The sequence below is a fragment of the Cololabis saira genome, chromosome 4, assembly GCF_033807715.1.
Source record: "Cololabis saira isolate AMF1-May2022 chromosome 4, fColSai1.1, whole genome shotgun sequence".
Classification (NCBI taxonomy): domain Eukaryota; kingdom Metazoa; phylum Chordata; class Actinopteri; order Beloniformes; family Belonidae; genus Cololabis; species Cololabis saira.
The window spans coordinates 46,569,142-46,591,647 of record NC_084590.1 but is presented as its reverse complement, the minus strand read 5'-3'; the positions used below and the strand labels follow the sequence as shown (position 1 = coordinate 46,591,647).

General features: G+C 44.2%; 1 protein-coding gene across 1 annotated transcript in view; it reads left to right on the top strand.

The window, feature by feature from the left end:
• Positions 1-22,506, top strand: part of supt5h (SPT5 homolog, DSIF elongation factor subunit) — a 37,781-nt gene that overhangs the window by 3,248 nt on the left and 12,027 nt on the right. The window contains exons 3-20 of the mRNA XM_061719935.1: positions 1,415-1,574; positions 1,664-1,729; positions 6,432-6,443; positions 6,593-6,662; positions 7,773-7,841; positions 9,199-9,264; positions 9,338-9,368; positions 9,656-9,724; positions 10,842-11,093; positions 13,351-13,440; positions 13,522-13,592; positions 16,199-16,304; positions 16,381-16,471; positions 17,009-17,145; positions 17,930-18,085; positions 19,040-19,333; positions 19,409-19,534; positions 22,013-22,097. Coding sequence (XP_061575919.1) covers positions 1,415-1,574; positions 1,664-1,729; positions 6,432-6,443; positions 6,593-6,662; positions 7,773-7,841; positions 9,199-9,264; positions 9,338-9,368; positions 9,656-9,724; positions 10,842-11,093; positions 13,351-13,440; positions 13,522-13,592; positions 16,199-16,304; positions 16,381-16,471; positions 17,009-17,145; positions 17,930-18,085; positions 19,040-19,333; positions 19,409-19,534; positions 22,013-22,097 — 1,951 coding nt within the window. The remainder of the gene's footprint in view (positions 1-1,414; positions 1,575-1,663; positions 1,730-6,431; positions 6,444-6,592; positions 6,663-7,772; positions 7,842-9,198; positions 9,265-9,337; positions 9,369-9,655; positions 9,725-10,841; positions 11,094-13,350; positions 13,441-13,521; positions 13,593-16,198; positions 16,305-16,380; positions 16,472-17,008; positions 17,146-17,929; positions 18,086-19,039; positions 19,334-19,408; positions 19,535-22,012; positions 22,098-22,506) is intronic.

The window sequence follows — 22,506 nt, the reverse complement described above, 5'->3', positions numbered from 1 at the left end:
TATGTATATATATTAAATATAGTAACAATGCACATATATATGCCTTAGGTTTTTACCAGCATGGTATCAACCATTAATAAGTGTGCAGACAAGGTAAAAAAAAAAAAATAATAATAAAAAAAATAAATAGCGGTAGTGCAGTCGCCACACATATCTGATTTCCGCTGATATTAGTAAAGGGCTTAGTTTTGTTACCTGAGATGGATTATGTTTATTTTGAAATGATAAACAATATTTACCCAGAATATTCATAATTTATTTTAATGAATGTAATAACCAGTTTTGATTATAACAACATTAATTTTGGGGTTAAGTTATTGAGGTTTTGTGTTATGATAAAAAAGACTAAAATTGTATGTACAAAAATGAGTATTTCCCCAATATTTTTTGCTCCAGTTTTCTTGTTTTCAGTTTTTCCATGCTATGTTGATCAGTTTGAATATTTGATAGTGGTTTCTTTATTGACTCCCTGTTATCGAGCTCTTGTTTGGTATTTTTATTTCTTATTTCTTTTATTTCCTCCCTAAAGCCTGATTGAATATTGTAGTACAGATGACCCGGCACTGATTATATGTAAGATTTAGTGGTTTTAGGAAGTTAACGGTCCTTGTTTGTATATTTGAAAGTTGTTCAATGATCTTCAGTAGTTCTGGACGTTTGTTGAAGGTGTTTTGTTAAAATAATACGTCAGTATTGTAATGTAGGACCTAGTTTCCAACTCTGTATCCACGGAAACGACTTTAGACACAATAACCCATGAACAAAATATGTTTTTGTCTTTCTGTCAAAATAATAATAGTTTTGTTACCTGAGATGGATTATGTTTATTTTGAAATGCTAAACAATATTTACCCAGAATATTCATAATTTATTTTAAGGAGTGTTGTAACCAGCTTTGATTATAATAACATTAATTTTGGCCTCAATTTTCAAAATAAAGTTGAGTTTTTGTGTTGTGATAAAAAGATTTTAATTGTTGACAAATTTTATGCACACAATGAGGATTTTATATTTTTTTTTACAAGTTTTCCCCAAATTTCGGCAATATTTTTTGCTCTGGTTTTCTTGTTTTCAGTTTTTCCATGCTATGTTGATCAGTTTGAATATTTGATAGTTGTTTCTTTATTGACTCCCTGTTATTGACTCCCTGTTTGGTATTTTTATAAGATTTAGTGGTTTTAGTTAAGTTAACGGTCCTTGTTTGTTTATTTGAAAGTTGTTTAATGAAAAATTTAATAATCCAGGGTTTCTGGTTCTGCCCTGAGATCGCCATGGTAACCAGCTCCTGAGCAGACTATGATCAAAGTTTCAGATTAAAATAGCAGTTTTTATTTAACGTTAAGATACGGACGAGCTCCAAGACGTTTCTTCAGGTTTTTGTGACCCTTCTTTGTCCCGATTGGTCCGTCGCCAGGAGGAGACACGAAGTCCCGTGGGCAGCGACAAAGTAGCGGAGGAGGAGGGGGAGGACCTGGACGATGAGGAGGAGTACGACGAGGAAGAGGAGGAGGACGACGACGAGGAGCGGCCCAGGAAGAAGCCGAAGCACGGAGGCTTCATCCTGGACGAAGCCGGTGCGGGACGTCGACGCCGCGTCGCCCTGCGTTTCCATGGAGACGGACGGAAGCAGCCGTAGCTCACCTGTCCCTCTGTGTGTCTGCAGATGTTGACGACGAAGATGACGAAGAGGAGCAGTGGGGGGAAGGGGACGAGGACATCCTGGAGAAAGGTGAGACTCGTCACCGTTTAACTGTGATAGAACCTCAAACCTCAAACTACCTGCATGTAGGAACTAAATATGGTTAGAAAAGTATGTGAACCCCTCGGTATCAATGGCCGCAGTTACATGATGTTTTTTAATTCGGAATTTATTATTCTGAATTAAATAATTCAGAATTAAACTATTTTCCTTTGAGTTTACATGGAAATAGTAATTCTGAATTGAGGTTTACATGGAAAACACGTTTGATCGGCTTTATCCAATTCCTCTTAAGGTCTGGGGGTTGGGAAGGTTCTGATTGGATAGGGGGGCGGACCGGAAGTTACGTCTACGGTAAAGTTGTTTCCTTACAGCAGCAGGAACTACACATCCCAGAATAAACTCCCAAAGTCCCTGCAGGACCCGCTCGGGTCTAATGGACCCGCCCGGGTCCTCTGATGGTCGGAGCATGTTTAACCATCAGGGTCAGGAAAACAAATCTGTTTGTTTTCTTGTATTTTCAGCAGATTATCAGACTTAGTTTTCCAATAATGTTCCGATAAAACGCTCCGAGAAGTGGAAACACATGTTTACGGAAAACCTCAGGCGCTAACTGCTCCCACTTGACGCACAAACACTGCAGACCATTTAACACAACTTAAGCTATTATTGGAGGGGGTTAGCATTGTTTCCACTGTTTATAAAGCTACTAAAGGATTGAGCTTATTTACGACGTGTGGTTACGAGTCAAAAGCCAATATCTAAATGCTGTATCGGGTATAAACCTGTTAAACTGCCTCTCAGACTTAAAAGACTTAAAAAGTCTTAAATTCCTAAAAATGTTTTCCTAAAATAAGGCCTTTAAATGTCTTAATTTGTCTTAAATCTCCATCCAAGGGTATTCATTTTAGAGGGAATGTATCCAGTCATGATTAAAAAGTTTATTAACAAAAAAGTTTCCATTATGGAAAAGTAGAAACTTACACAATAAACTCAGATATTTGATTTTCTTGAATCTACTCAATTTAATTGTAGTCTTTGTTTGGAGCCCAAACTTTTTTTGGGCTCTTCAGTGGTGTTGTGAAGCTGTTTTAACATAGAGACTGTTTGATTTGGGCTGGTTTTTCATTATTTCCGCGGGTTTCAGATCGTCAGATCTGGCAACCTCAACCTCAGCGCTGGATTTCTTACTGACTCGTCTTTTTGGTCCTAAATTTAGTTTGACAATTGTATTAAAAAGTCTTAAATTTACTTTTGTCAGACCTGTAGACACCGTGATTTGAGAAGTTTTCAGTCTGCAGGATTATTTTTGGTTTTCCTGTCCGGTTGAGACGAGGTCTGGGTTGTTCAGCTTGTTCACTCACATAAAAGCAAAACCACGTTTGAGCCAAAGCTTGTAAAAGTCCGGCCGGCAGCAGAACCGTTGGAGGCTCGAGGTTCAGCTGTTTGAGCCTCTAGGAGTTTGAGAGTGTGCAGTTTGCTGCTGTTGTGTGTTCTGACGGCCCTCTCTCTGTCTCGGCCTTCGCCACCATGAACGGCCTCCAGTTAACGGTAATTCTGCTCCAGATGTTCCTCCCCGATCACTGACACCCATCCAAACATAACATCCTCCATCTGCTCAGAGAAACTGCTCCGACTCGTCTAACCCGCTATTAGTTTTTAGTATCTGAAGAGGTTTCTGTTCCAGAAACTGCTCTCCGTATCCTGCTCCACAAACACAAAACTTCAGAAAAGTGAATTTAACCGTCAATCATCTATTTAAAGCAGCACTATGTAACTTTTCCACCTTAATCTAATATTTCCAGAGTTATTGTGATGGTACATCAACTTCCAACAGGTTTAATGAACCTCTGTCATGGTCTGAGGGGTCTGTATCACCTTCACTGGCACTATGTAACTTTGAGGAGCATGGTAGGAACCCTGCCACACTAAAAAACTACACATTTTTACGGCTTTGACTGCTTTACGGCATACGTCACTTCCCCCTCCTTCCCGATTCGTAGTCGAGACGAAAGCTGGGCGGGGCGTGGAGCGCAGAGCTCAGCAGAAGATGGAATCATGGCCGAAGCAGCGAAAAAACTAAGAAACTAAGAAAATAAAAGTTTTATCGGAGGAGGCAAAAAAAGAAAGCGGGAGAGTAACAAGCTAAATGCCCGGACAAGAATAAACATTGGCCCGGCGTTCACTCGCTGGTGTGAGCTGAAAGATGAGGAGGGATGTCCGACAAGAGAGACAGAATTGTTATGATACAAATGTAAATGTAGAGTTCTATGTTCAATAAGAATTAAAATTAGAATGTTTTTGTCTTGGGTTCTAGTATTTTTCCTGAGAGCTGTAAAATTGTGCAGGGCTGATCTGCAAAATATAAGGAATGGGCATTCAGTTATTCACAGGTTATAAAGTATTTTTATATCTTGTCAGAAGTATGTTGGACTACTAATTTATGACGAAGTCCCTCTAAAAACGTGACAGGAAAAAGGTGCAGAGCGTATGAGTTTGTAGGGCGCATTATCTCGCTGAAACAACTTGATAAAACCAAGTTGAACTTAGTGATTTTCAACATCGTCATATTATATTGTTTAGCCAAAAATAGATACATTACCTCTTCATTATCCATCCTGCAAACGACCGCTGAAAACAGAAAAGTCTTTTTGAAAGTCCGTCCCGTCTTCTCTCATCAAAACAAATGCAGCGACGGGGACGGGAGTTTTCCGGCAGTACGCGCTGGTGCTCATGGGAAATGTAGTGTTCTTTCTGGTAAAGCACTACCGCTTTTGTCCAACGGAGCCGCCAAACTCAACAAAAGCTGAAAGTTACATTGTGCTGCTTTAAAGACATGGAAGTCGTTGCCATGGCATCCCTGATTGGTTGTCTCTGAAACTCGGCCCATTTTTTTTTTTTCTCTCTGGGGCCCAAAACCTAAAAACGTTTAACAAGAAATGACTGTGGATAAGAGTCCCGGCAGATTTCCAGCAGAACCAGTACCTGAAGAGTTGCTGAAGCTGCCAGCTCACGACTCTGAAGTTTAAGTCTGGAATTTACTTATTTATTTTTCTCTAAACGACACCAAATATTAACTTTGTTCAGTCTGAAGCGACGGATAAAAAGCTTAATTGTGATGGACGACGTCTCTACAGCGGCTGAACCTGCTGCCTGATGGTCCGCCGATCGTCGGTCTCACCGTGATGATGCCTCACGCCGCCGGAGGCCGACGGGCAGTAGAAACACTCTGGATCAATAATCGGAGTCAAGAAAACCAAGAAAATAAACCACTGGCATAATTAGGGGGCGGTGCCACCAGAACGTGGTGGTTCAGCTCGTCCAAACCAATAAACCAGGAATTACAATGATCCAGTTTTCATGTTCAACCTGCTTATCAAATGCTGTAGAAAATGAAATATTTCTTAATAATCTCTTACTTTTGTGGAGATGTCCAAACCAGGTCTTCAAATCCTGTTGGGCCAAATGACCGCAGCCAATCAGAATGATTAGATTTCATTAACAGATAAGTTTGAGTATCATCCACTGAACAATGAAAGGGCGGACTGTTATTCCTCAAAAACTGAGCACAGGGAAGCTTATTAACCCTTGTGCTGTCTTCGGAGGAAGGAAGGAAGGAAGGAAGGAAGGAAGGAAGGAAGGAAGGAAGGAAGGAAGGAAGGAAGGAAGGAAGGAAGGAAGGAAGGAAGGAAGGAAGGAAGGAAGGAAGGAAGGAAGGAAGGAAGGAAGGAAGGAAGGAAGGAAGGAAGGAAGGAAGGAAGGAAGGAAGGAAGGAAGGAAGGAAGGAAGGAAGGAAGGAAGGAAGGAAGGAAGGAAGGAAGGAAGGAAGGAAGGAAGGAAGGAAGGAAGGAAGGAAGGAAGGAAGGAAGGAAGGAAGGAAGGAAGGAAGGAAGGAAGGAAGGAAGGAAGGAAGGAAGGAAGGAAGGAAGGAAGGAAGGAAGGAAGGAAGGAAGGAAGGAAGGAAAAAAAGAATTCCTTCTTTCATTTCGAAGGGAAAAAAGAATGAAAGAAGGAAGGAAAGGAGAAAACAAGGAAAGAATGTACGAGGGGAGGAAAGAAGGGATAAAAGAAGGGAGGAATGAACGAAGGAAGGAAAGAAGGAAGTAAGGGAGAAGAAAGGAGAGAGCAGGAGGAAAGAAGGAAGGAGAATTAGGTCATTTTGACCCAAAGACAGTACAAGGGTTAAAAGAAAATAGTGATGGGCCCAACATGGAACCATGAGGTTCTCCGCAAGACCAGAGAAAAGGGTTTTCAACCCCTGAAGACGGGATATCGGCCTCAGAAAAGCCCCGTCTGCAGCTCCAGGGAGTTATGGGTTCAGTTTGATTTTATTATTATCATTATTATTACTATTATTAATATTATTACTTTAACACTCAGTAAAGCGTCAGGAGCAGGGCCGCGTTTCTACTGCACCGTCCCGGCGTCGCGTCGGCCTCATCACGACCGCCATGCTACCATTAACCACTGCATTTCTGTTGTGTTTTTTTTTTTCCCATCATGCTCTCTGTTGCTGCTGCCTGACTGCGATCGTAATCCGTGTCCTGACATCCATCTCCATGTCTTCTTCTTCCTCCCACCTTCTGTTCCGTCTTTCTTTTATTTTCTGGTTCCTTTCCTCTTCCACTCTTCCTTGTTTCTGTATTTTTACTCTTCTTCTGTGTTTCTGTCCTTCCTTCTTCTCCTCGTCCTCGGTGGTCCCTCCATCCCCCCGGCCGATGGTCCGGAGCAGAAGAGCCAGAAGGTAAGAATGATGCTAATGGCTGGTGCTAACGGTTGGTGCTAACGGTTGGTGCTAACGGTTGGTGCTAACGGTTGGTGCTAACGGTTGGTGCTAACGGTTGGTGCTAACGGCAGCGCGGATCAGCTTTCTTCTCCTCCTCTTCCTCTCAGTTTCCAACATGGACCACATGGTTCTGGACGACGACATGTCGGGGTCCCGGCGGCTGCAGAATCTCTGGAGGTAAAAGAGGGTTCATCCATCCATCCATCCACCCATCCATCCATCCATCCACCCACCCATCCATCCATCCATCCATCCATCCATCCTTCCATCCGTCATTCATCCATACATCCAACCATTCACCAATCCATCCATCCAACCATCCATTCACCAATCCATCCATCCATCCATCCATCCACCATTTCATCCATCCAACCATCCATCCATCCATCCTTCATCCATCCATCCATCCATCCATCCATCCATCCATCCATCCATCCATCCACCCATCCATCCATCCTTCCATCCGTCATTCATCCATACATCCATCCATTCACCAATCCATCCATCCAACCATCCATTCACCAATCCATCCATCCATCCATCCATCCACCATTTCATCCATCCAACCATCCATCCATCCATCCATCCATCCACCATTTCATCCATCCAACCATCCATCCATCCATCCATCCATCCACCATTTCATCCATCCAACCATCCACCCATCCATCCATCCACCCATCCATCCATCCTTCCATCCGTCATTCATCCATCCATCCACCATTTCATCCATCCAACCATCCATCCATCCATCCATCCATCCACCATTTCATCCATCCAACCATCCACCCATCCATCCATCCACCCATCCATCCATCCTTCCATCCGTCATTCATCCATCCATCCACCATTTCATCCATCCAACCATCCATCCATCCATCCATCCATCCACCATTTCATCCATCCAACCATCCATCCATCCATCCATCCATCCACCATTTCATCCATCCAACCATCCATCCATCCATCCATCCATCCACCATTTCATCCATCCAACCATCCACCCATCCATCCATCCACCCATCCATCCATCCACCCATCCATCCATCCTTCCATCCGTCATTCATCCATCCATCCACCATTTCATCCATCCAACCATCCATCCATCCATCCATCCATCCATCCTTCATCCATCAATCCATCCATCCACCAATCCATCCATCCATCCACCATTTCATCCATTCATCCATCCACCATTTCATCCATCCGTCCTTCATCCATCCATCCAGGTATCTCCTATCTCCTTGAACATGATACAATAATAAAACTTCCTTGTTTGTGTTTCAGAGACTCCAGGGAGGAGGCGCTGGGTGAATACTACATGAGGAAATACGCCAAGTCTTCAGCAGGAGAGCAGTAAGTTCAACCGCCGTGCAACCAGAGCCTTTACAGGTCCAACCCCGACATCAGCTTTAAAAGCTCCAGTCATCCGTCAGGTCCACGTGTTGCTGCCAGAGAGACAAAAGTCTGCTGTGTTTATGTTTCCTCCTGCCTGGAGCCTCATCTGCTCCTGCTTCAGTTTGCTCTTCGTACAAACACCCAGTCTGCAGCCGGGGTCTGAGCCATTACAGCCCCGCTCCCTGTTTACTGGAGACGAGTCTTTAATTACACGGCAATTAGCTTTTAATGAGACGTCGTGTATCAGTTGTGTATCAGAAATTAATAACGCGTTAACTTTGACAGGCCTATTAAATAGTTTTGAGGAGAAATAAATGTTGTTAGACGCCTCAGTCAGGGTTGCCAGGTTGATTGTTGGTTGGTTGGTTGGTTGTTTTACAAAATATTTAGGAGAAATGATTAACTAAAAACTTTCCATTATGGCAGAGAAAAGTAGAAACTTGCACAATAAACTCACTGATATTCTATTTTCTTTAATCTACTCAATTTAATTGTAGTTTTGTTTGGAGCCTGAACTTTTTTTGGGCTCTTCAGTGGTGTTGTGAAGCTTGAAATGTATTATGCATGTAATAATTGACTGTTTTAACATAGAGACTGTTTGATTTGGGCTGGTTTTTCATTATTTCCGCGGGTTTTAGATCGTCAGATCTGGCAACCTCAACCTCAGCGTTGGATTTCTTAGTGACTCGCATTTTTGGTCCTAAATTTTGTTTGAAAATTGTATTAAAAAGTCTTACATTTACTTTTGTCAGACCGTTAGACGCCGTGATATGAGAAGTTTTCAGTCTGCAAGATTATTTTTGGTTTTCCTGTCCGGTTGAGACGAGGTCTGGGTTGTTCAGCTTGTTCACTCACATAAAAGCAAAACCAAGTTTGAGCCAAAGCTTGTAAAAGTCCGGCCGGCAGCAGAACCGGAGCGTTGGAGGCTCGGGGTTCGGCTGTTTGAGCCTCTAGGAGTTTGAGAGTCTGCAGTTTGCTGCAGAGCCTGCTGCTTTTTTTGGCGTCATTTGCTTATCACTTGAAATCTATTCCGCATGTGATAATAACTTATGGTTTTAACATGGAGAAAGTATGATTTGGGCTGGTTTTTCATCATTTCGGCGGGTTTTACATCACGTTTGGGCTGGAACCTGTCAGATCTGGCAACCTCGACCTCAGCGCTGGATTTCTTAGTGATTCGTCTTTTTGGTCTTAAATTTAGTTTGAAAATGGTATTAAAAAGTCTGAAATGTACCTCGGTCAAACCTGTATGTTAACTCTGCGTCTCATCCGGTCACACAGCACTGATTTCTTCTTCTTCTTGTGTGGTTTGCAGCTACTCCGGCGGCTCAGAGGAGCTCTCTGATGACATCACGCAGCAGCAGCTTCTCCCCGGGGTCAAGTACGTCCTCCCCCCCCGTCCCCGTCTCCTCAGGTTGTTGAGCTGTTTCATGGTCATGTCTTTCTGTCTGCAGGGATCCCAATCTGTGGACGGTCAAGTGCAAGGTAGACACACACACTCACACTCACACACGCACACATATACATACACACACACACACACACACACACACACACACACACACACACACACACATACACACATACACACACACACAAACATCTATCATCCATCCAACCATCCACCATTTCATCCATCCATCCATACATCCATCCTTCATCCATCCATCCATCCATCCATCCATCCACCAATCCATTCATTCATTCATCCATCCACACACTAACACTCACACACACCGGAGGACGTTCTGCTCACCTTCTTCTCTCCTCAGATCGGGGAGGAGCGAGCGACGGCCATCGCCCTCATGAGGAAGTTCATCGCCTACCAGTTCACCGACACGGTGAGACGAGCCGGCGCTGCATCACATGACCCGGCGGGACGCTCTGATTGGTCGGAGCAGTCGACTCCACCTGACATAAAAAAGCTGGAGAAAACTAAGCAGGACCAAATGATGAGCAGCAAAATAAGACATTAGTGTCGTGTTCGGTGCTTTCTGTCAAAGACAAAAACAAGTAGAGATGAAAGGTCTCCGAGAACAGGAAGTCCAGCCGCCTGATCAATACGGCTGGGTGTAACGATTATTTTTTACAGCGATTATTATTTTATTTTATTTTTTTAATGATTATTTTTAAAACGATTAATCGGGCGATTTTTTTTTTTTTTTTTTATCAATTAATCGACTAATCTAATGAGTTATTAGATGATTATTCTAACTATTATTTTTCTGTTGTTTGATTAATAAAAAGCTAAATCTATCAAATAAATATATAAAATACTTAATAATATAGTTTATTAACAGTTTTGCACAGCAAAATAATATAGAATAAAATTATAAAAAATAAAAACGGCAACATGTTTTTCTTACAAATTATCCAGATGTGTGGAATTACAAATAACATATTTGAATAAAACAGCGCTGTTTCACACTAAATTACATATTTTTATTACATAAAAAAGTATAATCACGAAAGGAACCTTTCTATGGTGCATGGAACTAAAAAAAAAGGCAAGTTGTTTTCGGTAGGAATCATTTTCCGGTGGCACAGCTAGCCGATTTAAAAAAAAAAATAAAATTAAAAAAAAAATGTATAAATAAATGTTTTTCATGCTGGTAAACTGAGTTATGACCAGAAAACCTCAAATATAAGAGCTGGTGGCCATAATTTGATCATGTGACGTTCGTTTTATTAGATATTTTGCTTTTTATATTTTGTAATTATTATTAGAGAGGAGGAGGCGGGGCCTCGGCTTCAGATGCTCCAACATGCCGGTCTGGTATCAACTCCAAAAGGCCTTTGGGACTAAATTTCTTCCGTAGTATATTCACATACTTTTGAGGACTTAGGGGTGTTTTTTGGGGCTTTTTGCAGAACTTTGTTGGGCTGTGAGGAGGTTGTAGTTTCAGTAGGAACTGTTTATACTCGTAGAAACTGACCCATGCCCTTCTCCACCTACAGCCTCTCCAGATCAAGTCGGTGGTGGCGCCGGACCACGTCAAGGGCTACATCTACGTGGAGTCGTACAAGCAGACGCACGTGAAGTCGGCCATCGAAGGCATCGGCAACCTGAGGATGGGCTTCTGGAACCAGCAGATGGTTCCCATCAAGGAGATGACGGACGTGCTGAAGGTGGTGAAGGAGGTGACCAACCTGAAGCCCAAGTCCTGGGTCCGGCTGAAGAGAGGCCTGTACAAGGACGACATCGCCCAGGTAGGTTAACAACATGTGCTTTTTATTATTTTACCTCTTTTATTATCATTTTATTTCATTTTGTTTGTTATTTTAGTGTACTCTTAATTTAAATACTTGATTTTTGAAAACCACACGAAATTATGGATAAGCCCTGGATGCAGGCATTGACTACATTTACATGCAGTCAAAATTGGGGTTAAGGTCAATATTCCGGTTACTGAAAGTGATTAGTCTCCTCCTGGTCTTGCGTTGCTCCATTTTTATAAGAACTTCCTGGACTCAAAAGACCAAGAATCCCTGAGAAAAGAACATGCGCAGAAAATAAATTTCTGTTCCTTTTGATGGGATATCTCGTTAGGCTATACATGACCAAATATTCATGTTAGAAAAGGAGTAACCCAGTTACCCAGTTAGTATATTCGGGTTTTTAAAAACCGGAATATGAGCAAATTCCGGTTATTCAAAGGGGTTATTGGCGTTTACATGGCCGTGTGCAACCGGGTTATTGCTAATATTCCGGTTAGAAAAGGGTTATTGACTGCATGGAAATGAATGAATGAATAGCCTTTATTGTCGCCGGTCTGGCGTCCCAGCACAGTGAGATGACAACCAGTACAACCCATCAGGGCACAGACAAAACAAATAACATAAGGCATGAGTCAACTGGTGAGAACAGATCAGAGAAAGAATGACATTGGGGATGGGGGAGGGAGGAGGGGAAAAAAAGGCATCTTCATACTGTGTATAAATTCACAGTGTGAAAGTGCAAAAAACACCTCTGCACAGAAAGCAACATGACAAATTTAACATCACAAGGCTTGCACATGTTTTAGGGGCGGGGGGGATCCCGGCACAGTACCCCTAGTGAGCACCGCAGCCAGTGGCGCGGCTCTCAAACCTGTTGACTGTGTTGGGGAGGGCTGGTGATAAGAGGGAGGGGCCGAGGAAGGCGTTGAATTGAGAGAGGTGTGTGTGTTTATCAGTAAGTGTCTGTGAAGCGATGAGTCCGTCTGTGAACCTTCGCCCAGAGCTGCTCTCAGCCGATGTCCTTGATGTTATCAGGCGGCTTGGTACAGTTCTGAGACGTGGATCCGCAGGTCTTCGTGGGAGAGGGGGAGGGTTAGAGGGGGCAGAGTCATCTTGTTTACATTCCACCAGGTAGATTGTGACCAGGAGCAATCGGCCTAAGACCGCTCTGTCAAGGGCAGATTATAGAATCAACAATTATATTGAAAACAGGCAGCCCAGTAATTTTCCCTATGCCTTCAGTCCTCTGGTTTAGCAATGGCAACTTCAATCAGACGAATTTGTGATCACTTCCCGCCAAGCTGAGCTTCCAACTTCTCCAGGGTGTTATCAATCTTGCCAATGAGCTCAAAGACCGCCGCTAACCTGCGATTCTCTTCGAGAATTGCATCCAGCTTGCGGCCCTGCTCCCCCAACGTTAAAGTCAGAGCGTTGGTCGCCTTGCTTGATCCTTCAGCCACGTCTGGCAGCTCTGAAAGAGCCAAAACAGCTGTCGATGTCTTACGCGTTTGTCGGTAGACAAGTAATCCCCCACCTCCTATAAGGAGGATCATCAGGAGAAATCCTGCTATCATAAATCCAATTATGAAGGCGTCTTCAACATCCTCGACGGACAGAATTTTGAGACACAAAGGCTTCCAATATTTGTAGGAATCCATTGTGTACCCAGAGAAAAATGTCCCATCGGGGCAAGAGGGCTCCCTTATCCCCTGTCTTCTGGTCGCAAAAATTTGGTCAATTGTGCTGAGAGACCAGTTAATCAATTCCATGATTGTAGAGTTTTCGGAGGAGTGAAAAAGAAGAGACTCTGAAGACGAGACAAAACAAAGCAGTAGCTGGGCGGGCAGATAAGGGAGAGAGCAGAAAAAGCGTCCGCCTTCGTCGAGAGCCGGAAGAAGTAGTGCATGTAGTCATGTCATGTAGAATTGTCAAATTGGTCTGATTCACTGTACCAATTGTTACAGATTACTTTTGTAATACTGTATTTGACCTGGTTTTTGTACGTTTTGACCGTACAGAAACGTAATTCTTGCCGTTTTAAGAATGAGATGTACCTGCTGGACTCTACTGCCCTTACTTTTGAACAACTTGTGCTTTTTATTATTTTACCTCTTTTCTTATCATTTTATTTCATTTTATTTGTTATTTACTGTTTAATTGTGTCTTGTCGCTTTGAATGTTGATGTAAAGCACTTTGAATGAGCTTGTGTTGAATTGTGCTGTACAAATAAACCCTCCTTGCCTCCAGGTGGACTACGTGGAGCCGAGCCAGAACACCATCTCTCTGAAGATGATCCCCCGCATCGACCTTGACCGGATCAAGGCCAAGATGAGCCTGGTAACCCGACCTCTGACCCGACCCGTCTCCCCGCACGTACGTTTGAAACCTCACTAAGCTCCGCCTCTGCTGCTTCTGCAGAAAGACTGGTTCGCCAAGAGGAAGAAGTTCAAGAGACCCGGGCAGCGGCTGTTCGATGCCGAGAAGATCAGGTACGCCGCCGCGCCGGAGCCAAATCCTGACTTAGTCTTTTGAATAACACACCATTTAGTTTTAGTCATATTTAGTCATCTGAAATCTTTTAGTCTTATTCTAGTCTTAGTCGACTAAATATCATGAGTTTCAGTCTTAGTCTAGTTTTAGTCGACTAAATATAAGAGTTTTAGTCTTAGGCCCAATCCCAATTCTCCTTCACTCGCCCTTCTTTTCTCCACTCGCACTTCTTTTCTTCCCTAAGCCCTAAAAAAGAAGGGGGAGATTTTAGGGCACTTGAGATCTAGGGCACTTGGCCCAGGTGCCTGTCCCAATTCTCCCCCTACTCCTCGTTTTCATCCCTAACCTGATCAGGAAGCAGAGAGCCAAAAGCTGTTTTAATTTCAGCTGTAGCGCTGTTAATATGGCACTTTATTAAGTTTTAATATTTTTTTCAGGTATAATGGTAACCTTAAGATCCCCAACCGGGGCTCAGTTTATCCAAATAACGCCTGTTAAGAAATTTGACCCGATGTTTTCGGAGATGAGAAGAGCCGCCGGCCCCGGGGAGCAGCCTCAGCTCACAGCCCGAGAACAGACGTCTCCGCCGGGTCAGGCTGCTCTGTCAGCCCCGGGAGAGACACTCTCTCCCGGGACGCAGCTCTGTTGAGAATCACGCCGGCTGAAATAAATCATTTAGGAATATGTTGGTTTAATAGATTAAATCTAACAGTTGTAGCTACGCCTGTTAAGAAATTTGCTCCGAAATTTAGAGATTTCTGTCTGCCGGGTCCGGAGCTTGGGTCCGCGTTAAATCGACGCAGAGCCTACGGCGTAGGTTGCGTAACCTCCGCCGTAGGATCTGCGTTGGTGTAACGCGGAACCATAAATCCCTTTATTCTGGCGTGATCTTCCGCAACTTTATCTGAAAGTGTGTAAATTACCCAGATAACAGCTGGATTACTTTGTGGTTTCTGAAGACTATTATATCAGAAACATCCAAAACAAATCTGACGAGTCACAGGATTATTTCTCTCTATTTCTCTGAGACCAGTCTGCCTGTTTGCCTTCGGTCGGCGAGTCAAATCGACGCAGAGCCTCTTTTTTTCATACCCCCTCGCTCGCCAAGTCAGCATCTGAAATCCCTCGATTTGAAGGGGCTATTCTCAGCCCCTAGCCCTCGTTATGCCCCCTCCCCCTAGGTGAAAAGAGGAATTGGGACACCACTACCTTCACGGGAACGCGCAAAAGTTAGGGTTAGGGAAGAAAAGGAGGGCGAGGGGGAGTATTGGGACGCACCCTTAGTCTAGTTTTAGTCGACTAAATATCATGAGTTTTAGTCTTAGTCTAGTTTTAGTCGACTAAATATCATGAGTCTTAGTCTAGTTTTAGTCGACTAAATATAAGAGTTTTAGTCTTAGTCTAGTTTTAGTCTTAGCCTAGTTTTAGTCGACTAAATATCATAAGTCTTAGTCTAGTTATAGTCGACTAAATATCATAAGAGTTTAAGTTTTAGTCTCGTTTTAGTCCACTAAATATCATAAGAGCTTTAGTCTTAGTCTAGTTTTAGTCTTAGCCTAGTTTTAGTCGACTAAATATCATAAGTCTTAGTCTAGTTTTAGTCGACTAAATATCATAAGAGTTTAAGTTTTAGTCTCGTTTTAATCCACTAAATATCATAAGAGCTTTAGTCTTAGTCTAGTTTTAGTCGACTAAATATCAGAGTTTTAGGCTTTGCCGCTTTTGCACTAGGACTTACTTGGCCCGACTCGGCTCCGCGCGGCTTTACACGGTTCCACTGTGTGTTTTCGCACTGCCAGGGGAGAAGCGGGCAGGTTTGGGTGAAGCTGCTGTGACGTACTCGATTGCGCAACACCTTTGTTCACGTCAGCGCTGATGAGAAATCAGCTGGAGCCGGAGCGGCTGAGAGTAAAACAGCCCGTCTACATCGCTTTTTTAATTTTTTCTCGACAGCCACCAGGTTTATGAACATCTGCACCTCAGAGTTGGATCACCAAACAGACGTTTTGTGCTTTATAATAAAATCGCCGCGAGCCGCGGGTCGCCTCGCTCTGACTCCCGCTTCCTGATTCAAACGTCTGACGGCCCCGCCCCCCGACCAATCAGAGGCGCGGAGGGTGGTGACGTCCCCGTCCCCCGACCAATCAGTGGCGAGGAGGGTGGTGACCTCAGAAATAGTCCCTTCTCAGCCCGCAAAGAACCTGGCTAAAATGGTTACAGAAAAAAGTACCGACTTGGAGCGGCTCTACACGTCTCAGCCCTAGTGCGAAAGCGCAAAACGGGGCCATAGCGGGTAGAACCGGGGAGAAGTGAGACTAATGCAAAAGCGCCACTTGCTTCTGAATAGATCAATCTCACAATGAGACTTGCACATTGGATCTCTCGTCCGTTCGTCCCTCCCAACATTTGCGTCTCGTTTTTATTCGTTGACTAAAGCGTCAGTTATATTTCGTCATAGTTTTCGTCGTCATATCTGACTTTTTATTTAGTTTTGGTCCGTGAAAAAGGTTGGTTGAGGAATATTTCTGCCTTGGTCTTCTGCCGGGGCGGTCCAGGAGGTCCCGGTCCGGTTCTGGAGCCAGATGAAGTGTGTTGCTCTCCGCAGGTCTCTGGGCGGGGAGGTGAGCCACGACGGAGACTTCATGATCTTCGAGGGAAACCGCTACAGCCGCAAGGGCTTCCTGTTCAAGAGCTTCGCCATGTCGGCCGTGGTGAGTCTGCAATCCGTCCAGCTCAACCTTCGCTGGTCCTGAGGTTCAGGTGTTAACGCTGACCTCTGACCCCCAGATCACAGACGGGGTGAAGCCCACGCTGTCGGAGCTGGAGAAGTTCGAGGACCAGCCGGAGGGCATCGACCTGGAGGTGGTGACGGAGTCAGGTAGGATCCAGTCCCCGGAGACGCTGAACGCTCGCTGGTCCTTCCGGGTTTTGTTACCCTCATTCGAGCGTCTTAATTTTCCTGAACAGACGTGTGTTAAATTCGTGTTTTTACTTAAAACTGCCGTATTATGCCGATTCCCAGGCATCTTACTTCATCTTGGAAACTCTAGACAAACTCTATACTCCAACTCCTACAGGGTCCACCTTGAACAATCAATCAATTTTTTCCGTTTTAAATTTTTTGGGAATTCAGTTTTATTACATTTTTTTACCTTTTACTCTCATTTTGCCACCAATTAAAATATGTTTTTAATGTTAATGAATGAAAAAAATTGACATTTATTGAGGCAACATGACATTGCACGCTTTCCCTCGATAGTTGGAACTGGAATGCTTCAGGACATGAGATGATGTGATGAGGAGATGATGAGGAGATGCTGAGATGCGTTAATGAGATCAGATGAAATGCTGAGATGAGATGAGGAGATGAGATGAAGAGGAGGATGAGAATCTGAGCTGCCACCTGTTTGTCCAGGTAAGGAGCGGGAACACAACCTGCAGGCCGGAGACAACGTGGAGGTTTGTGAGGGAGAGCTGATCAACCTGCAGGGGAAGATCCTGAGTGTGGACGGAAACAAGATCACCATCATGCCCAAACACGAGGACCTGAAGGTACAAACACACACATATACACACACACAAATATACACACACACACACACACACACACACACACACACACATATACTCACACACACGATTATCACACACCCCGGACCAGTGATTCTCAACCAGGAGTCCGTGATACTAAAATATATATTTAAAAAAAGATCCTCCGACATTTATAGAAACCTTTATCCACCTAAACTACAGAGGGTCACATGACCTTCTTTTACTCTTTGTGTAATTAGTCGTATTTTTATATATATATATATATATATATACATACATACATACATACATACATACATACATACATACATACATACATACATACATACATACATACATACACACACACATACACAACGTAACACGATCTGCATCCTTTTCAAATTAAGAGCCCCCTAGTTCCACCATTTCAGCATGCAACATTAATTTCTATAAAATGCTTTTATTGTGAAATATTTGCAGGAAGCTGTTGAGGAAACGCTGGTTAAGTGTTAAGTTAAGCTAGCACTTGAAATTGCAATAATGTTAAAAACAAAGATGAGCACAATGAGGGGGGTTGAGCGCCACGCCCCCACTAGCTCCGCCCACATCTCTCTGACGCTGCGGCGTCTCCATATAAGCTCCGCCCACATGGCTCTGACGCTGCGGCGTCTCCACATAAGCTCCGCCCACATGGCTCTGATGCTGCGGCGTCTCCACATAAGCTCCGCCCACATGGCTCTGATGCTGCAGCGTCTCCACATAAGCTCCGCCCACATGGCTCTGATCTAATCTAATCTTCCAGGACCCCCTGGAGTTCCCGGCCCACGAGCTGAGGAAGTATTTCCGGATGGGCGACCACGTGAAGGTGATCGCCGGGCGGTACGAGGGCGACACCGGCCTCATCGTCCGGGTGGAGGAGAACTTCGTCATCCTCTTCTCCGACCTCACCATGCACGAGGTAGGTACCGACCTCTGACCCCTAACCCCGACTTCTGACTCGACTTCTGACTTCTGTCCCAACTTCTGACTCGACTTCTGATCTCTGACTCGACTTCTGACCTCTGACCCGACTACTGACTTCTGACCCGACTTCTCTCCCGACTTCTGTCCCAACCTCTGACTCGACTTCTGACCCGACTACTGACTTCTGTCCCGACTTCTGTCCCGACTTCTGTCCCGACTTCTGTCCCAACCTCTGACTCGACTTCTGACCCGACTACTGACTTCTGTCCCGACTTCTGTCCCGACTTCTGTCCCGACTTCTGACTCGACTTCTGACTTCTGTCCCGACTTCTGACTCGACTTCTGACTCGACTTCTGACTTCTGTCCCAACTTCTGACTCGACTTCTGATCTCTGACTCGACTTCTGACTTCTGACCCGACTTCTGACCCGACTTCTGACCTGACTTCTGACTTCTGACTCGACTTCTGACTGGACTTCTGACTTCTGACCCGACTTCTGACTTCTGACCCGACTTCTGACTTCTGACCCGACTTCTGACTTCTGACTCGACTTCTGACTTCTGACTTCTGACCCGACTTCTGACTTCTGACTCGACTTCTGACTTCTGACCCGACTTCTGACTTCTGACTTCTGACTTCTGACCCGACTTCTGACTTCTGACCCGACTTCTGACTTCTGACTTCTGACTTCTGACCCGACTTCTGACTTCTGACCCGACTTCTGACTTCTGACTTCTGACTTCTGACTCGACTTCTGACTTCTGACTCGACTTCTGACTCGACTTCTGACTCGACTTCTGACCCGACTTCTGACCCGACTTCTGACTTCTGACCCGACTTCTGACTTCTGACTCGACTTCTGACTTCTGACTCGACTTCTGACTTCTGACCCGACTTCTGACCCCAACATCTAACCCCCCCCCCCTTTCCTCCCCCCTTCCCCCCCAGCTGAAGGTGCTGCCCCGGGACCTGCAGCTCTGCTCGGAGACGGCGTCGGGCGTGGACGCGGGCGGGCAGCACGAGTGGGGCGAGCTGGTGCAGCTGGACCCCCAGACGGTAGGCGTGATCGTGCGTCTGGAGCGCGAGACGTTCCAGGTGCTGAACATGCACGGCAAAGTGCTGACGGTGCGACACCAGGCCGTCAACCGCCGCAAGGACAACCGCTTCGCCGTGGCGCTGGACTCAGAGCAGAACAACATCCACGTCAAGGACATCGTCAAGGTCATCGACGGCCCACACTCGGTAAGACGGGGCGTCCACCGGTGTTGACGTTGGTCCCCCCCCTCGCCACGCTGACCTCTGACCCCTCCCCTCCAGGGCCGCGAGGGCGAGATCCGACACCTGTTCCGGGGCTTCGCCTTCCTGCACTGCAAGAAGCTGGTGGAGAACGGAGGCATGTTCGTCTGCAAGACCCGGCACCTGGTGCTGGCCGGAGGATCCAAGGTGAGGCTGGGGGGGTTCACCTGTCAATCATGTCTAACATCTGCACACCTGACCTGTCAATCATGTCCAACATCTGCACACCTGACCTGTCAATCATGTCTAACATCTGCAAAAACTCAAAATCTTACCAAGAATATTTGTCTTATTTGTAGTTAAAATGTCTCATTTTTAGTCAAAAAATCTCATTACACTTAAAACAAGACTCATCACTGGAAAAAACAACAATTTTCACCTGTTTCCAGTAGATTTTCACTTGAAATAAGTGGAAAAATCTGCCAGTGGAACAAGATTTTTTTGCTTGTAATGAGAAGATAAATCTTGTCCCACTGGCAGATTTTTCTACTTATTTCAAGTGAAAAATTACTTGAAACAGGTGAAAATTGTCAAATAAGTTATTTTTCTGGTAATGACTCTTGTTTTAAGTGTAATGAGATTTTTTGACTAAAAATGAGACATTTTAACTAGAAATAAGACAAATATTCCTGGTAAGATTTTGAGTTTTTGCAGTGTAACATCTGCACACCTGACCTGTCAATCACGTTGAACATCTGCACACCTGACCCGTCAATCATGTCTAACATCTGTGGTTCTGATCGGGAAGTTTCAGGAACAAAACAGTAAACCAGAGTTGAGTGTTGTTGGGGTCAAAGAGTCGGTTCATTTCAGAAACACTTTATTGATCCAGAAAAGAAAAAATAATTTCCGTAACATCCCCGACTGATGATGGATGACTCTCAAACTGATGGTTCACAATGTTTTTATTTTATTCCTTGGATGTAAATACACTGCAAACACACCGTAAGAGTTATAAAGGAATAAAATAAAATAAAATGGAGTTAGTCTTTCTACATTCATATAAGTTTCATTTAACTTAAATACAGACCGACACAGCAGCTGCTGCTCGCTCGGTAATAACAGCTACCGTTAACCACAATACATGAGAGTAACCATGGCAACCAAACGCAAGCTGGACAGAAATACGGCAGACACACTTTCTACTGCCGTTAAACTTTTACCGTTAAAGTCCGAAGCGCCAGATGTTTACGAGGTCTCGGCGAGACTCCTTCAAAATAAAAGCACTAAATATAGGTGTCCTTAATATAAAACAAATAAAATAAAAGCCTGGCTTTAAATAACGTTAATGAGAACACAAACATAAAACCACATTTATAGAAATACACATATTAAAGATCATTTACAATTTCCATTATTTTATATTTTTTCGAAAATTGTTTTATTATTATTTATTATTATTCATTATTATTACTATAGAGAAAATACCACAGTTTCTAATACCGATCTGGTCTGGAGGATCTCCCTTCATTGTATCCTCCTCCAATCATCTCCAGAGGGTCCAGAACAGAACCAGTCTCCCTCATCAGTCTCTGGTGCTGGTGCTGGTGCTGGTTCTGGTGCTGGTTCTGGTGCTGGTGCTGGTGCTGGTTCTGGTTCTGGTTCTGGTTCGGGTTCTGGTTCTGCTCCCCAGCAGACAGATGTTAACTGATCTCTCCCCAGCAGACTGATGGATCCTGGTCCTCAGGAAGTGCAGTCTCTCCGGAGTCTCTCACTATAAACAGTGTCAGCCGTCAGACCGAGGCGTCCCGTCAGTTTACTTTAGACGCAGCGGTTGTTTACATACTGGACCGGGTCTGCAGCAGGTCAGCCGAGCCTGGAACCTGGACCGGGTCACGTCTGCAGCTGAGGCATGGAACTCGTCTGCGTAACTTTGTTCAGAGATTGAAGCGTGGTTGCAGCGACGCCCCCTGCTCATCTAGTCCTAATATTTAGTCAGGACGCACGATATTCAGATAATGACCGATATCCGATATCTTCAGGGTCATATCTGTCGATTCCAATACTTAATATATTTGTATTTTTTATATGAACGTAGCGCCGGCTAGGTGGATTACATTGAATCCTGCATCCTGCACTACTGAAAATGGTTGATTATCCAGTGCAATAAACTATCCAATCCAATTATATTTGTTAAGCACGTTTAAAACAACCACAGCTGACCAAAGTGCTGTACAGAATAAATCACAAGACAAAACAGCTCAAGACATAAAATGTTAAATAAAATAAATTAAGTAAGTTAAAAGACATAAAATTAAGGTAACAGTCATACCATCAATCAATAAATTATATATATATATATATATATATATATATATTTTTTTTTTTTTTTTTTTTTTTTGGTCAACGAAAATTAAGACACATTTTAGCAGAGTTTTTATTTTGTAATCTACATTTTAGTCTGGTTTTTATTCCTCTATGATATTGCATTATATATTTAATCATCGTTATCGTCACATGACCAGCATTCTCGTTGCATCTCGTTTTCCTCAGTCGTCAAGGTTCTTTGACGACGATATTTAGTCATAATTTTCGTCAATTTTCATTGACGAAAGCAACGCGAGCTGGTTTCAAAGTAAAAGCCTCCCAGAAGATTAAACTGTATCTCCCTTTTTGCCGTTTCAGCCGAGAGACGTGACCAACTTCACGGTGGGAGGCTTCGCCCCGATGAGCCCGCGCATCAGCAGCCCCATGCACCACGGGGGCGGAGGTGAGTCCAGATCCAGAACCAGACCCGGGGCCTCATTTATAAAGCTCGCTTGCGCACAAAACAGGGCTTGAAATATGCACACGCCACCTTCTACGCAAAGGTTGGGATTTAAAAATAAAAACTAACGGAAAATGTGCGTATCTTTACGCCAACCCTGACCCTCGCGCACGAACATTTTGAAGATCTGGGGAACTGGCGACGCAGGCGGTGAGGTGGTGAGGTGGTGAAATGAAGCCAGATTCATGTCATACTTTTAATGTCATCACATATCAGACTTATGGATCCATGTACACCCAAGCCGGTGTTCTGCCGAGGTGAAAATACTACCGTACCATCCCCGTTTCTTTTATCTCAGTTTCTTTTTTCAAAGGCTTTTTCATGCAAATAGACGATTTAACAGCAGGAAGTC